Consider the following 18,427-nt stretch of genomic DNA (forward strand, 5'->3'; position numbering starts at 1 on the left):
ACAAATTGTCTGATAATATATCATCCGAGAGGACAAAAAATAGATTAAATATTAAGTTCGTTTTTTTCTCTTTTTTTGTTGATAATTATGATGAAATGGTATATGTGTATAGCAAAAGTATTCTTTCTACGAAGATTATGCATATGTATGCATGTAAAAAAAACTATAGCACTTATCTTACGTTCACGAACGTGGAGTATTATTTGAAGAATTTATATTCTTTAAATATTCGAAAAAAAAAACCGAGCTGCGCAATAAGTTGATCGGTCGATCAGTTGATCGCTGGATAATGATGTGGAGCATAAACAGCCAATCAACTAAGCGAATAAATCATTATTGCCGTTCGTCGCACTATTGGATAACGCAGTATCGAGCCGCAGGCTCGGTCTCTCGTAATCGGAGAAGCAGAGAACTACCAGATGACCTTTGGCCGTGATTGACGGGAACTTCGCTGTATATCTTTGCACAAGGATTTGCTAGGCCGTGAGCGCGCCGGTAGCGCGCTATTTGCCGTGGCACTTGAATATTTGCTTAGAACCTCGAGCGCCGGAGGAGGGCCCTCCACGTATCCTTGGACTCCCCGAACAATATTTACGTATAACACCGAGTTACGAATCGAGAGGGAAGAAAGTCGGCGGGACGGAGGATCGTGGCGAGGAAAGAGGCGAGCGCGGGTGATAAAGGACTAGAGAAAGAAGATCGTGAGAGAGGGCAATCCGCGCGCGGTGGAAACAGAGACGGAGACAAGTGGCAGATTGCGAGCCGGAGAGGCCGTAAGACGAAATTAATAAGAGAAGCGAAATGTGTGCTATGGAAATGAGAAAGGCGGTGGGAGACGCGCCGCGCCGCGCCGCGCCGCGCCGGGCCGGTCGGACATTAGGATGCACTCGTGGCAATAGTCGGAGAGGCTGGCGCAAACCCCGCCGGCCCGCGGTAACCCACGCCGGCGTGCATTAATCTGATGACTATGAATCCGAATGAATCATAATTAATATCTTCGCCCATTAGCCGTAAGAGCACACCGGCGACCACGGGTAATGCGCACGTTTTTCTCGCGCATCTTTAATTACTTGCGTTTTGCCGATGACGCATTAAGACGAGATCGCCGTTTCCGGCCGCCCGCCGGTGTGTCTCAACAAAACGGTGCATGTAACATCCGGCATTTATCGAATTCGCCATATAGTTAGCGGTAGAAATCGTCCGCCTGCTCGTATGCAGAAATATTTGTGAAATTTATCTTTCTACTTTAAGATATCGATAATCAGTTTAACTTTTATCGCTTTCGTCAAAGTGTCAAGTTTGACGACACAAACTTAGTGACATCTTTTCATATTTATCTTTTCAAATTAAAATGAAAACCTAAACGAGTTTATTGTATTGCTAATAGTTTTATTAGACACTTGTAGAAATAAGGAATAAGTTTAGTACTGAGAGCCTAATTGCAATTGTTTAGTCGATTTATTAAATTAACTCGTCTGTTGCAGAGATACTCCGTTCACGATAATATGAAATTGCGCTACATAAAACGCGCGTTCATAAAATCCCTGATGGCACGTCAATTTCACGTAATATCAGAAGCCTCGGCGAGAAAGTTAAGTTTTTCGCGCACTTCTGTCGCCCATAAATTCCTACGTACGCGCACCCCGACCAGGCAATTTTCACCAAGAACCAAGAAACGCGACGGGGCGTCACAGTCCGTTCCGTTCGCCAGGATTCCAAGCAGCTGCTGGACTTATGCGCTGTGAAATGCATAATGCGCGTCCGCGTCCGCGGCCGGGGCTATCTAGGATGTGTGAAACGAATTTCTGTCTTCGTATGGTCATTGAGGCCACGCGCGGACGCAACAAAGACAACAGATGTGGCGGGATATCGGCGCCTGCAATGTGTGAACGCTGAACGCGGCGCTCCGATGCAATTTGTAGTTTCGCTAATTATAAGGTCTTATATCGATTGAACCACACGCAACCCTAGAACGAGATACGATCGAGGAATCGAACGGTCTTACCGTTACGGATATGCGCGGATGATCGCGGGGGCTTGGGAAAAATTTCTGGCTCGTTGAAGAACGAATCGGGAAGGCGGACACAAATATATTTTTTTCCACATACCGCGACGCGCATAAAGGGTGAGGGGCTGAATCCGTATCCATCAATATTTTCATTCACAACCTTCATGACAGAAACGAGCTTTGCCAGCAGTCACGTACGAAAACACACGCGACGTGTTGAGGTGAAAAGTAGGTAACTCGACGTAACTGATCGAGGACTGTGGAGAGACGGTGGGTTAAACGACGGTGGATGGCAGGTGTCAAGCGGTCAGTTGATCACTGTCAAATAGATCGAAATAGTTTCGCTCATGCAGCTCGTGCACGCCGCGACGTTATAGGTGGAATAAAAACAGAAATTGCAGACGACAATCCTGAAAGGAGAGACCGATCCCGTTTTTATGGCGCTTTAAAGGGAGGAGACAGAACGAGAGAAATGGACGAGCGTCCAACATGATATTTCTATGAAGCAGGTTTAGCGCACACAAAAAGAAAACGATAAACCTGTTAATTCGCACGTTCCACGTACTTTGTTTTATCGGTATAGTTATTGATAATTGGCTAAAACTATCACGCTCATTACTATTAATAGAACTCATTTCAAGATTGTTTTCATTAGAAATCCGATTAAAGTAGCGCGATGAGTGATAATACAAACGCAAATACTGGCGATAAATGCGTTTTCTAACGAACCAGAGTAAAATCAATTTCATACAAATCTCAGATCTGTTTCTGCACGAACTCTCGTGATGGATTTGATAAGGCATCGGGGATTGCACGATATTAATGAATACCAGAAGAAAAAGAGCACATAGCTGCAGGGGGGGGAAAGGGGTAAAGGAGAAGGAAACAGAGGGAGGGAGAGAGAGAGAGAGAGAGAGAGAGAGGGAGAGATCTCGGAAGAAATCTAGCGAGTCCTCGACAGCGCGTTTCAAACATCTGCCGCCGTAGATATCTTTCCTCGCAGTCTCTCGCAGATTCATACGTTCCGCGACGACTCTCCCGTGCACGCGAAGCGAGATCGTGCACGCACACACGTGAGATACGCGCACGTACGTGCGCCGTATATGAGGCCGTACGCCCTGTGTGTGGTACATAAATCATAAGCGCCAGTAGCTGAGGAGGAATGCGTAACGTAACGTTCGTTTACCGCACTCGTATAGATACCAAACCAATTTGAGACTGTGGATTCGTCAGGATGAGCAACGCTATGTCGAGCAGCCCCAACGGCTGTCCGATAAATCACGCTTCGTGCATCTAATCGCGAGATTAGCAGCCGGGACGGTCTTCGTACGCAACATCGCGGGATCCGCGTCCTTATAACTTCCTCCATTCTTCTATAGTTTACCGGACAAGTTGAGCGACCTGCTACATTTGCATTGTAGATAAAGGATTGAATAAAATCACCGATTAAAAAGTCCGCACAATCGCCTCTTTACGTACTCAAAATTAATCCACCGTGTTCGAGGACTCCGGTTCCTCGTGCAACGCGCGCGGAAGGTGTCCGTTAATGGTTCCCGTCACGGATTAATCCGGCGCGAGCTATAACGAATCTCGAGTATTCCCGACGATGATTGAAAACTGGAAGTCGCGTTCCGGCGCGGCGGAAAGCTGTCGCACTTCGCCGCGTCGCGGACAGGTAATCGCCGCCGTCTCCACGGCAGAAAAGAGAGAGAGAGAGAGAGAGAGAGAGCGAGAGAGCGAGAGGGTAAGAGAAAGAGGAGAGGCTTAAACGCGGCGCACGCTTTTTTCCTATAACTCAATCACGGCCGTTACGTCGAACCAGGATGAGCCGTAAAGTCCGGCCATTAGAAACGTGCACAGCGCGTCGTGCCGCGCTTGCACGACAAATCGCCGGTGGAACAAAAGTCCCCCGTCCTACATTTCGCCGCTGCGCTGCCGCGCGGCCTACACACAGCCGGCAGATGCGCTGACAAGCGAGAATCGCCTTAAAGGCGTCGCGCTCGACAGATTGCACCGGCGACTGATTGATGCGCCCGCGAACAACAATCCAAGCAGGCCCGGCGCGCACAGCCAGCCGCGCGCGGCAGCGCTTCCCTATTCATCTTCTTCTTGCGGCCCAGGCGCATTAGCGACAATACCTATGTGCATTAAGGCGCCGCGCCGGTGTGGGTACGTACGGTGTGTGCCCCAACAGCACTACCGCGCTTACGCTTACGCGCGTTGCAGGATGCAGCAGCCAGCAGCCTCGCGTCACCCCTTCCTCTCGCAACTCGCCGAGACGGCGGGACAGGAAGAAATTTCGTGAAAGTACACGAGCGAACGACTGTCCTCTCACAATTAGCGGACAAATCGTGATTCTCTTCGCGCGCATGTCGCCAGGCGGAGAAAGAGAGAGATTTTTACTCTTGAAACCGTATAAAATTCGCAGATGTTTTTCCTCGAAAGCGTAAAACGCGCGCGTTTCTCGCGAGAGGAATCGAAGATAATTCCGTGTTTCCTGTTATTACGCCACGCTCCTTACGGGCGTACAAAAAATATGCTAACAAGATGCTTATTATTTTATACCTATATATAATTGACGATGTTTAAATGTGCTAATTGGTACATCTCGTGCGCCTATGATATACGACTTTACGTATTATCGAAGAATATCGACGGTACACAGATGAAAAATACTGTAACTACGTTTTCTGAGCAGATGCATTTATCGTATTTCCAAACGAATTAAACCTCATATCCGCGGCACATAACTTATACTTACTTGGTAGCTACTAGTAAACGTGCTGCGTTTTTCAATCCATAAATTTCGCCCGTCATAATTTCCGCATTTGATTGACACGCGATCACGATTGACGCATGCCCTTACAAGGGGAAAAGGATACTTTTGACACGTAGTACCGCTGTTATTAATATCCTTTACCGATCTTACGTGCAGCCAACACCTACGCGATCAGCGGGGTTCCTGTCTCCTTGGAATCCAGGTGTCTACCTGGTTGACATTTGACAGGCACGACGGCTACAGGATTTCTCTCGCGTGACATTCGATCGATGGATGTTCGATTCTATGATAATAGGATGTACCACAGATAAGATAATTGCTGCGATGGTCGACGACCGCGTGGAATTTCGTGGATTTGGTTTCAAATGTAAACGAAAATTGTCATTCAACGAAATCGGGACATTAGTCATACATATTTATGAGTTGCTTCAAAATTATTAAGTTTTAATAATTCGTTAAAAATAACGATGTTTCATCTCGATTGGTTATTTTATATTTGCAATGTATAAATGAGCGCGAAATATACATATTCCGAGAGAGATTTTAAATGATGAAATAATTAATGATTAATTACTTATCGTGAGATGCATTAAAATAATTAATTTTTCTTATGGAGAGAGTTTGTGATTTTAGAAAAATCGAATTTATTCGTTTCAGGGTCGCATGCCGTTTGTGCGAGCGATGAGCATGGAACAGCGGTGGCAGGATCTCGCATCTCTCTTAGCCCTCCCGGGAGGACCGGATCACTTCGCACATCCAGCGCATCCTGGATATCCAGGACACGGTATAAGTCACAGTCATTACGAGGCGCAACGTAACGTATTGCTCCATAATCCTACCTTAGCGCCTCCGGTCGGGGATCTCAATTCAACAGGACCCTACCACAATGTGGGTGAGTGTTGCCTAAAGCTGCTACGGAAGCTCTTTGTTCTTACTTTTTATATTAACACATATTATTATCTCTTTCTCTCTGATGCAACGAAATTTCGCAATGTGAATTATACTGTTGAGATAAATGAAGCTAACACGCGATGTGTGCATCAGAGGTGTACGAAATCTCCAATCTTTAGCCAAAATATTTTCTGTACTCGCGGCAAGCCTAATACGTAAGTTGTATAATCTCCAGAGCATAAATTCACAATGGCTTGTCTCTCATTCACGCACTCATTCACCCTCGTACAAACTCTAGCCGACGTCATCAATTTTTGCACGAAAACGATCAGGGAATGCAGTAACTATAAAAATACCATCTAAAAAAATTTCATTGTCTGAACTAAGCTGCTCACTGTTACAGGTGGGTCGTCGAATTTGGGTTCAGCTGTGGCAACATCGATGAATTTGACAAACAGTAGCGAGCCAATGGGTGCAGAGAGCGGCGCGAGTTACAAGTCTGAACCTAACGATATGATGTATTATCACGCACCGGCGACAGATTCCATGAACCAAACCACTGACGGATTTCTTTCGTCCCTACTCAATGACGAGGATTTGCACTTAATGGACATGGCCATGAGCGACGGTAAGTATTACCCACTGCTTATGTCATTGTTATTACATCAGTGTACATTCTTCTTCTAATATAAAAATTCCACCGCTTTATTAATGTACGAAATTTAAAGAATATTTAAAGAATACGTAGACATTAAAAAAAAGTAAGTAATACAGAGATGCCAGTGTTAAGAATTCTCAAGAAATCTTTTGGCAATATACTTTAATAAATTTTCATTTACAATAAACTGTAGAAAATATAAAATCGAAAAATCAAGCATTTTTAAAATAAAAGGCTTAAACATCTTAAACATCTTTTATGCATGTCGGAAGTGTTTTTTATTGGTTGGATATGGAATATAATTTGCTAAATCTGTGTAATAGAAATTAATAAATTATAGGCTAAATCCAGGATGAAAAGTTTATAGTTTTTGTTTAACGTGGACTTTCATTGAAATTCTTTACTTTTCTCTCTCTTCTTCCTTCTTATATACATTAAATTATGCTAATTAATAATGATAAAATAGATTTGTATAATGTACTAACTTCTGTTAATATGTTGAAATCTGTTAAAGCAATTTATTATTGGAATTTAATTAGAAAAGTATCACAACTAAAAATTTTATTATAAAAGTATGGAACTTTATTATATGTTATATATTTTATTATAACATGTAAAAATATAACATATCAAGGAACGAAATATAATCGCAGTATTTCGTGAAATAAACTATAATCACACGAAATATGACTCATTTAACTTTTCGATGATCGTGTGGGACATAAAATATCTATATATATACTTCATACTAGAATATACTTCATATCGTTACTAATTTTAAATGCATGTTTTTTTAAATAAAAAATGCATTTTTATAGATAATTAAAAATCTTTATAAGACAAAGTACCCCAAAATTTCTTTTAAAGATTTTTTAGATTAACGTAAGAGATTAACGTAAAAGTGACGTGTATGTGAAGATAATGGAAAAATAATGAATTACTGATTACAAATTACATATATTATATAAGGGATAGTATGTGAAGACAACGGAGAAAAATCGTTAATTACTCATTACATTTTGTATATTTTATATGAGGAATATTTTATATTTATATCCTACATGATCATCTGTCTTGAAATTCGATGCTACTATCAAAGAATTCCTTATTGGAGGTAATCAATGTCACATCATATCAAGATGGATATATCTTAATTAAAGAAAAAAAAAGAATCACAATTATTAAATCACTATCCAAAATTAATGTTTTTTAATACCTTATGCTATACACAAAAAATATAAGTAATGTAAGTGTATGTATGTGTACGTAATCTAAAAACCTTTGTGTAATTTAAAACTTAATTACTGGAACTAACTTCAGACATTATCCAACTCTATGCCTGAGAGTTCGAGGTAGTAATGTATGTAAAGCCATATACACCACATTCTTTCTTACCGTATGTAACTCAGTAATAAAAGTATATCACATAGTAAACAATTAAAGAGAAAAGGAAACAAAAATCGATTGTGAACACTGTCCATACACTTCTGTCTTACATGTATCTGTAGAACCTATCATATTTTTTTAAAATTAAAGAAAATAAAGCAGTATTTTATACATCGTATAAAATATGAAGCATCTAAATCTACCATACTTCTTCTGGTTCAGCTGATACAGGAGGTGCATCGTCATATGTATCACCGTATGCATTCTTGTCCTGCACAGAAGAATTATTCATATTTATCTACAACCATTTATACTATTATTCATAGTTATTTATGCTTATTAAAAACTCCGATTTGACACAAAAAATTATCTGAGCGATTCATAATACAATTTTTACTTTTCAACAGTAATATACTACAAACATGATAGAAATGAATTGTTTAACGGCGTTTTCCTTAATTTGAATCATGTTATTAATATTCGATAAAAAATTTAGATTATAGTGTTACTTACGCCTCTGATATCTTGCCCGCCGAATCTTCTGCCCTTTCCTGGTATGAAAGTTCTGCCTCCGCCACCGCCACCGCCACCGGATTCTAACCAGTCAGGTACCGGCTGACCAGCCTGTTTCAAAATTTTGACCAGATCATCAGTAAGAGGCATATCAGTACTTGAATCAAAAAATGAAGTGGCCTTGCCGCGATTTCCAACTCGACCAGTTCGTCCGATTCTATGAACATATTCGTCGATCGTCTTTGGCATATCGAAGTTAATTACATGCGAGACATTTTTAATATCCAAGCCTCGCGCAGCAACCGCCGTTGCCACTAAGATCTTCATTTTTCCTCGTTTGAACTCACTTAGAGCTTCTTCTCGTTCTCTTTGTAATCTATCGCCATGTATACTAGTTGTAGGAAAATTGCTTTCCGACAAGAAAGCGGCGATGAAGTCCGTGTGTCTTTTCTGTTCAACGAATACTAAGGTACCTTCGATACTTCCCAGTTGTTCTTGCTTCTCTATCAGTTCTTTCAGCAATTTTCGCTTTTCGGACTGACCAGATGATTGGTAGAAGTTCTGTTGCACGTCAGCACAGGCACCGCCCACAATTCCAACTGCGAGGAATAAATAATTCCGTAAAAACCTACTCGCGAGTTCTTGTATCTCATTCGGGAAAGTGGCAGAGAACATGAGCGTCTGTCTTTCTTCTGGCGCTACCATTGTTTCGTGATCTATAATCTTTTCAATGTCGGGTAGGAAACCCATATCCAGCATCCTGTCAGCTTCATCCAGCACAAGAAAACGTAAGGAAGAGAGTCTAATCTTGCCTCGTCCCATAAAATCTATCAGTCTGCCTGGAGTTGCGACTAGAATATGACAACCGTTGAGCACCTTATTTGATTGATGCATAACGGATGTTCCTCCGTATGCAAGCTCGGCACGCAGGATAGAGTTCAAAGAAAACTTCTTCACTTGTTGATGAATTTGCATGGTAAGTTCGCGCGTGGGCGATACAATTATTACATGTGGTTCGCAGGAAGTAGACGTTTTAATTAGCTCTCTTGGGCTTTCCAACAAAGTATGTATGATAGGAACCACGAAGGCCGCAGTTTTGCCCGAACCTGTTTGCGCGCAAGCCATCAAGTCGCGGCCGCTCATTACAATTGGAATGGCATACTTTTGAACAGGGGTAGGCTTCGTATAACCCGACTTCTTGATGTTTTCTAACAGGATAGTTCTGAGGCCGGAACTCTCGAAGGATTGTATCGGACGTGGTGCATTCTCACCGGTCACTTTTACATCGATGGCATCGTATTTATCGAAATTTATTCCCATTGACACATCGTTTCCAAACAAAGATTTTTCATCATCAGGTTGTTCCGGCGGAATATAAATCTCTCTCTTCTTTGGCTCATCTTCGTTGCCTTCTCTAGACTCACCATCGTTTCTTCTGCGTCCTCTATCTTCAGAATCATTGTAGCCACCATCATTATCATCATCCCTCTTTCTACCGTAACCGCCGCTTCTTCCACCTCTATTATCATCTCTGTCTCTCCTAGGTCGGTCTCCACGATCCCTTCTATCGTTCTGATAACCTCCGTTATAGCCATTATCTTCAGTTTCGTCGCCATTATCATCCCTGTTTCGCCTACTATTGTTCCTATCCCTATTGCCTTGGAACTTTCGATCATTATCACCTCTGTTATTTCCATAACGCGGTCTATCATTGCCTTGTCTGTTTCCTTTAAATCTATTATCGCCATTAAATCTATTATTTTCATTATCTTCATTGTGAGTATTATTATCGTAGCTGCCCTCGTAGTCGTCTGTTCGTTTGCTGTTATAGGAGCTATTGTAACCTCCCACACTGCCATTTGTATCGTTGTTGTTGTATGGGATCGTGCCACGTCCTTTACCGCGGCAAGGCGCGCGTCCTTCTTCAAACTATAAAAATATAATGTCAATATTAATGACTATTTTATCGTTATTATTTATTTTTTATATATAATTCCACATTGTGTAAAAAATTTTCTTACGGAAGACGTATTTACTGGCGCCTGAGTAAAGTCCACATCATCAACTCCCCACTGTTCTTCAGCCATTTTTACCTATAGCAATACATAAAATGTTATACATATATATTGCATGTAAATATATACTTTATACATAGTAAAAAATTTATATATTTAATATATAATTTTATATATATATAAAACAGAAAACTTTTGAGTTTAATAATACGTGTATAATTAATAAATATATTGGATTGCTTCTCTCTCTCAAAAATAAAATGAGATATGGATCATTATTTAATACAAATCATATTATAACAAACGTCTAAGATTACAAGATGACAAAAGTAATTTAATCTAATAATAAACATATAAATTAAATATAATAATGATTAATAGATCTGTGAATAAATTAAAATGGTAATTCTAACATGAGTTAAATTATCAAAAAATAATTTCATTTTTTACAGAGTGGTGTTCATAATCTGAGTTCACATTTAAGATTTTATTAAAATTCTATCCAACCAATAATGCACAATTCTTTCTTTCTAACCAACTATTCAATAAAAAATATTTAGTTGTATAAAACTGCTTAGAAATACATAATATTATACTATCCATGTTAACACTCGAGAAGTCTTACTGCTTGCTTTCTGCACGCATTAGTTTTCGCTTAGAGATATACATTGAAGGAATGAAAATAGAACAGGAAGGAGATAAAGATTGAGTGGTTAATTTGCAGATAAGCATGAGATCCAAAGTCACAGCAGTTTCTACTTTATCTCGTTGAGTCTCAAATATCATATACTCTCAACAATAACATACACATACATTCTATATTAATAATACAAAGGTACAATTGTAACCGGATCCTATCAAAATCATGAGTCATCGCTTTGTATTCTCATGACTTTATATTGATTTTTGATATTCCAATATAGAACGAATAATTTATGGCTTCGTCTCCACGAAAATCAGCTTTCTTGCGTGACCCCTACTTTCTTGTTTTCGCCAGTACGTTTTGGAATGTTTACAACGGGATAATTGGCGACAAAAAAACCGGGCCGTCCATCGGACGTCCTTGAAAATAATTCTACGGCACACGGCTTGTTGTTACTAGGCCTGTTCGTTTTAGCTGAACTTCTCGCACAGGTCATCTTTCCTCTTTTTCTCTCCAACGTGAAAAGAAAAAGAAGAAAGATGACCTGGGCAAGAATTCAGCTAAAACGAACAAGCCTACTGACTGGAACTTTCGCGAATAGAAAAAAAAAAAAAGCGCGGGTAACAGTCTTTCCGAGCGACACGGTTGGCTCTGGCTCGCGATCATATAAAGCAGCGTGCTTCGTATCGGGTCGCCTTCTCCTCGCACAGGAAATCAGCTTCGATTAGCGGGAAACAACGCGTATCACCGTCGGCGAATGTGATATTCCGCGCTTAGCGCCATATCATAATTACGCCATATCACGTGGTGGACGGTCGATAATAAAACAACCAGTGCTGCCGGGCTGACTGTAGACATGGCCGCGCGACGGAAAAACGCGCCGCCTGGCTCTCTCTCTCACCCGGCTCACGCACATACCTCGTGTGTCTTCGATGGCACGTAGTCGGAACGTTCCCTCGTGTCCTTTCCCTTCGTTTTCCGTGTCCCGGGAAACGAGACGGGGTAGTTAGCAACCGGCGTCGGAAACGTCGAGATAATGCAATCGCACGATTCGCACGACGAATAGAGCCGAACCGTCCGTGACGGTGACGTCGAAGCGGTCGAAGCAAACTGCGCGATTCGCGTCCCTGATCGGCTCCCTGCCGCCGCCGTGCGCCTTTTTCCGACCAATCGGCGACGGCGAGGACTGGCGCGCGCATGCGCGTTGCGCGTCGCGTCCCCGGCTCTCGTCGTCTCGTCTCGGGTCTCGTCGGGTCGTCGGGTGCCGGGCCGGTGCTGCCGGCGCTGACCTTTTCGTTCTTTTGTTTAATGCCGACATTGTCCCGAGGAAGGGACGAAATTTACGATCGAAAAGGAGAGCAAGATGTTGAGCCAAACAATCCGAATAAAGACGGCACGGTTCGAGTTTTTGCTATAAGTCTTGAGTCATAAGTTCGTAAATTTTCCAGGGCCAGACCTATCTACATATGTAGGATTTGTCAGCAGAATCTCTGTAAAAGGATCCTTTACATTCTTTACAAAAATCTTGGCGATCTTCAAGCAGTTTAAAGCCAAATTATCGGACATTCAGAACACAATCGTTAACGTTCATGCAAGATTAATTTATAAATTTATAAATTAAATTTATATTGTCTTCAATCTCTTTTATAATAAATTTGTTATCTGTAGAGATTATAGACGATACTATTCTCTATATGTATATACAATATGGATTAAATCTCTCTGTTTCTAAGGCACGTAAAACAAAAATAGATACGCTTTTGTTATATAATCGAAAACTCGATTATTGATTAAATTATTGCAAAATCGATTAATCCGTTATTGAGATGAAATAATCTAAGTCTATTCTCAAATAGACAGCTCGTCTTCACGACTGTGTCTCTTGATAGATACAGAAGTTTATTTTTTAATGAAAACGCTTAAGATGCTATTCAATAATTATTTATATTATAATTTATGTCAATAATCAATATTTATATAATGGAATCCGCTGATGCATCCAGCATCAGACAATACATCAATTTATGTTGTAGTAGGTAAACGAATGTGTTCATGTTTCAATGAAACGTATTCGAGTTGGTTTCCAAATTCCATGAGATTGAGATTTCTATTCTTTGAAATCTTATACTATTTTCTAAACGAGGAATTAGATAGACGAGAGAATGATTAAATCGAAACCTAGCTCAGTCTTTTATTTAGCATTCTTATAATTGAGCTAAATTGATAACTATACATCGATATTATTTTATTCGCTGCAAGAATTATACTGCAAGAATTTCATTGTTATACACATCATTATTTTCGAACTAATTGTATGAAATGCTATTGATTTGTAGCAGCGATGTTATAAAACTCATATTTAAGGCTATAAATGTACTTCTTTGTTAAACGCGTCGCAGTTACTTCGGAATAAAATCAAGTATATTTTTTTATCGTTCGGTTATTTTGAATGCAACTATATAGAGACATGTAACAAAGCAAATTAAGATTATAAATTAACAGACTGATTTATTGAGATTTTATTTACAAGTGTTCAAAAACTAATAATGTCAAAAACTTGTATTTTATGTCTTCGAATTCGATATCGCCTTAAAAGTTTTGTTTGTAATAATTTTGGGTCAAATTCATGTCGGCTCTTAAAAATGTATCACCCTAACTTCGAAAGTGAAATATAGCGAAAGGTAATATAGCGTCTGGTTTATGTCAACACAGTCGGTATTATAAAAGACGCAAACGAAATCGTATAGCATTATACAATTGAGAGAAAAAAAAGTGACACAAAGCAGAACACGTTTTCTTCACTAAGAGATTGTGTGTTTACGCGATATAGTCGAGAGATAATATTACTTTTTAGTCTTCATATGTAGGTGTTTACATAATGCATTCGCGGAAGCACGATTTTCTGAATTTCTCAGTAAAGAAAGAGATGGGAAAGAAAAAACTAAAATAAAGAACAAAAGAACTTAAAGAAAAAAATCATGAAAATCTGATCTTTCTAAAAATTTTGTTTTTAACAGTATTCCGGTAACATTATTATTATTATTATTTATAATTATTATTTATTGTTTTTTCCTTTAATTTTACAAATATGTATATTTATACAAAACATTAATTTGTTACATGATATACGCTATTTTAAGACTCCACTAATCTGGACAATCTGTATTGTAATTCGTATTATTTTAATGTACAAATAAAGACAGTGCGAATATTTTTTTGTCATGATCGTTTTAACTTCGCGCTGTAAAAGAATAAAATTTCCTATCGCACACGCGCAACTGACACTAATCTATAAACGCTGAGTCATTCCGTATCGCGTTGAGTTTCGTGTTATTCTCAAAGCACCTTTGTTCATGACACGAATATAAACGCGATAAAGATCAAACCGGCAATATGGAAAACTGTCCGTATTACGTATTTAAAATGTGCTTTTAAATTTCACGTAAATATATAATACAGATCTCTCTCTCTCTTTCTTTCTAGAATCTATTTGTTATCCATAATACGTGCTAAATTTAATATTGATATATCCATGAAAGCCATTGTTTAAATAGCTTATAATTATTGTAACTTTTTAAATCTTTATTTTAATCTTTTTTTTTTGTTGTATCGTTTTCTTAATATATTTTAATAAATTTCTCGATTTAACTCGCATCTTTTACGAGAAGAAACATTGACACATATCTGAATTAATATCTGAAAACTTTGTTACTCGTTAGAAGATAGTAACGTTTTATGTATCGAGCGTATGTAATAAATACATAATAGACATTTTCATATTGAATTCACTGGCGTATGTAAAATTTAATGTTGCATATGTTGAAAATGATGCAATTACCGCGACACCGATTTCTCACATTTCCATACAATGGCAGTCAAACTTGTAAGAGGCGCTTCATCATTTTTCCTTCCTGTGGCAATGCCCTCGTGTCAGTGAAATCCATGAACCGTTCTTTAAACGAGTGCCGCTTGTTGTTATTACAACAACGGCCCTCTGTGTCCGATAATTATCTCATACTTATTCGTTTCAATCGTTCTACATCTCCTGACCTTCCTACTCTAGATCAATTTTATAGACTTATTTATTGTCAATAGATCGTCAATATCGACAATGTATTGGCAATCATCATTTGAAGCCTCCTCGGCGACAATCGTATCGAAAGCTCTGCGTCCTTCGACGCGGATAACGAAATGAAAAAAAGTGGATAATCGCGGCGGACGGTCTGAGCCGCATCATCATCAGAGTACGAACGAGCCGCAATCGTTATTCCCGCCGTTATCAGACTTACGTCGTCGCATTCGCCACGAGGATGCATACGTAAGCGTGTGTGCGGGTGATACGCACACCCGTCCAACGCACGCGTTGAGATACCCAAGTGTAGGTGTCTCGGGGCTCGAGGCGCGAGTAAAGGAAAGAGAGGAAGAAGAGAAACGTATCGTCGCCGCGCGGAACGATATAGGGGCCCAGTTTCCAGTAACGTGCCGTCGCCCGAAGTTTCGCGACACGCGCGCGACATCGCGCCTGTTCGGGAACGCGGTGTCCGATTATTATCGTCCTCGTCGTCGTCGTCGTCGCGACACATCCTCGACGATAGGAAGCGTTTCAAATGGTAGAGTGGCGCGACACGTGACTCGCGCGTCCCTACATTGCACATCGGTATATTCGACAAGCCGGGGATAAGGAATATTACAAATTACCTTTGTTTCTAATTTATTCGTCTTAATTTGCGATTCAATTGTCACGCGATCGCTCGTCAACATATCATTTCGTATTGCATGCGAAAAAAAGGACGCGTGATAGACTTAAGCTTTATCCGATGGTGATTAAACGACGGATTAAACGACGGATTCGACGGATTCGAGCGTCTCTATCTTGCAGCTCGCTCGCCAAACGCTCTCGAAGACACGCCACATCCTGCGATTTCCCGCACGCGTTTTACGCGGAAAAGGGCCACGCGTTGCGAAAACCGCGATCGCGGGTCAAGCGAACGGATACGTCCGCGGGAATTGTGGAATTTCCAATCAGCAGTGCATAGCCCACGCAATTCGTTTTAGACCGCCGGGCGCGGACAGGCACGCCGAATATTGGATACTCGATCCGCTCGGAATACGGAATTCGGAACCAGAACGAGCGTGTTCGTTCGCGTTTTGTTCGGAAAAAAATGCGCGACGGATCGTGACGGATAACGGCGAAATACGACGGATGACAGAAGTGGTGTGTTGCCCGCGCAAAGTATGATTTCCATTTTGACATGATTTATCGCTATTTTAAACGCCTCCAACGTTCCGTGCGTCTCCCGGATCGTGTGCAGTATGAACCACGTGACCGCTTCGACTGTGAATGCAATAAATTTTACGACCTTCGAGTTGCATGTTTTTCTTGGAATATTTGCGCGAATGAACAATAGAACGTATCGAAAATAAGATTGACATGTCTTTTACATAACAAAATCGCGATACGATTTCGAATTGTGATTCCAGAAACGCAATTCATCCTTCTGTACAACTGCTTCCTTTTTGTTGAAAAGACTATTTGCATTTTAACACCGAGTAGATTAATTTGTCTCACTACGGCTGCGTTCCGATATTCACTGTCGGTATACTGAAAAGCTATAGTGTACGTTACGTAAACTATAGATTTTCAATACTTGCAGTGAACCTCAATCGGGACGCAGCCTACGTTTCGAGTTTCGAGCTTTGAGAAAAAATTCGAAATCTTTAGAACACCTTATATACTATGACTAATCGCAATCACCGGATCGGGGATCACACGGGCCGCATTTGCGCACCTCTCCGCTCGAACGAACGAGCACCGGGATCTTTTCGGCACGGTGACAAAAACCTGCGGAGTGTGTAATTTTACGTGTCATTTGCGGACAGTTAGCATTCGGTGAGGCCGCGCCTTCGGAAAATAATGCAACTATTCGCTGTATTGCCCTCGTAGGCGTGAACGGCTCGTGAACGTATACGATTAAAATTAAACGGATTAACATTATGCGAGAAAAACAAAGTTCGTGCTACGAAACGAAGAAGAACGTGTGCCGCTGTTTGTAAATATTCATGGCGCATGAATCGGCAACTTTGGAAGCAATATCGCGACCGACCGACGTTAAATCCACGCGTCTTCCATATGCGCGCGACACGACCACGTGTAGCGTATGGTGATCAGATTTTTAAATTGCGAAAAAGAACGCTAATACAGTTTGAGTCACCTCGCGTCGTAGAAAAACACAAGATGCTTGTTGTCTGAAAGCGAAATATCTGATCACCATATGTGTGCATTGTTAATATATTCGGGGATGCTATAATGATAAAACAATAGAAGATCTGTGAATCCTTGAGAGCGATTTTATAATCGCACGTTAAATTTCAAATGTGTGATTCTATTGCTCCACTAATTCGAAGAATGGGTCTGGATATCTCCACGGCACTCAATCATGTCAATGGTAAGACTGTTTATTATCGAGACCTTGTTTGGCTTATCGGCGGATTATAAACAGGCCCGCCTTATAAACAATTTTGAGGCATGCAGTACGATGACTCGTGTACTTATTGACAGATGAAAAATTTATTATGCGACTCGACTTTGGGGAGACGGTCAAACAAAATTTAAGACCTAAGCAAAATGTAGCAACAAAGCGTGTTAATTTTATACAATTTTTTATATTTTCATGAGTGTCATGACAACTCGGATTTTTTAGCTATCCTGTATAGAACTGTGAAACTAAGAAATATGCCCAAGGCCAGTCGGAGAATGAAAAGTAAAAGATAAATAACACGATAGTGCTCTGGCACAGTCCGTGTATAGCACACTGTCGACTGCCGTTTCTCAAATATTGGCTGCAGTCGCGTTTAATTACATACGCGTCGTGTATAAGCGAGCGAGAAGGAAAAGACGATGGTACTTCATCGAAACGATTATACGCGTCAGCTGATCCAGAGAGACAGTTACGATGCGTGTTATGCAAGTCTCTTATATCAGCGATTCCCAACTTGTGCGTCAAACATTTTGCAGTGGAGATACTCGGTATCGGCCTATCCACTTTAATTTATACTTCACAATAATAATTGATGAATTGCTTACGCGAAAGAAACAACGTAAATCTTGTTTTGAAACATAAATTTCCATGAGATTTCCATGAGAGGAATAAAATCAAGCGGTGGGCACTTTAGCAAGTTAGCAAGCTTTTTAAGAAGCTAGATTCATCTCATTTTTTGTACGGAATTGATTTCACTGCTCGCAATGTATTACGTATGAAAGAATTCGCGAGTCGAGACGGATTGGGAACCGCTGTTCTACGCCAACGCGAGGAAAAAGAGAAACGCATACGCGTTTAACGTAAACGCGCACCAAGTCTCTCTTTCTCTCTCTCGCGCGCGCGTGCATGTAAACGCGCGACTGTTTGCCCGGAACATGATTTGCATCATTCACTTAGGCGATGAGTAATGAAGGAGAGAGGAGCGGCGATTGCAGGCAGTGATCGTTGCAACTTGCAACTGCGCGACCGCTCTCGCCTTCATCTCTTCGCGAGCG

At 40.7% G+C, this 18,427-nt stretch overlaps 2 protein-coding genes across 5 annotated transcripts in view; one reads left to right on the forward strand and one right to left on the reverse strand.

Moving 5' to 3' along the window:
• Cnc (NFE2 like bZIP transcription factor cap-n-collar) overlaps positions 1-18,427 on the forward strand; it is a 99,729-nt gene that overhangs the window by 66,041 nt on the left and 15,261 nt on the right. For all 4 annotated transcript variants that reach the window (XM_071700218.1, XM_071700217.1, XM_071700219.1 and 1 more), the window contains exons 6-7: positions 5,445-5,679; positions 6,082-6,306. In XM_071700218.1, coding sequence (XP_071556319.1) covers positions 5,445-5,679; positions 6,082-6,306 — 460 coding nt within the window. The remainder of the gene's footprint in view (positions 1-5,444; positions 5,680-6,081; positions 6,307-18,427) is intronic.
• On the reverse strand, positions 6,896-12,017 carry LOC139769293 (ATP-dependent RNA helicase vasa). Its single transcript, XM_071700221.1, has 4 exons — positions 11,812-12,017; positions 10,257-10,328; positions 8,236-10,164; positions 6,896-7,993 (listed from the first exon to the last, which is right to left on the reverse strand). Exons 2-4 carry the CDS (start codon positions 10,320-10,322, stop codon positions 7,922-7,924), a joined length of 2,067 nt encoding a protein of 688 aa, XP_071556322.1. The 5' UTR covers positions 10,323-10,328; positions 11,812-12,017; the 3' UTR covers positions 6,896-7,921.

The sequence above is a fragment of the Temnothorax nylanderi genome, unplaced genomic scaffold (assembly GCF_030848795.1).
Source record: "Temnothorax nylanderi isolate EJ_2023f unplaced genomic scaffold, tnyl_v1.0 TNYL_tig0021_pilon, whole genome shotgun sequence".
Lineage (NCBI taxonomy): Eukaryota > Metazoa > Arthropoda > Insecta > Hymenoptera > Formicidae > Temnothorax > Temnothorax nylanderi.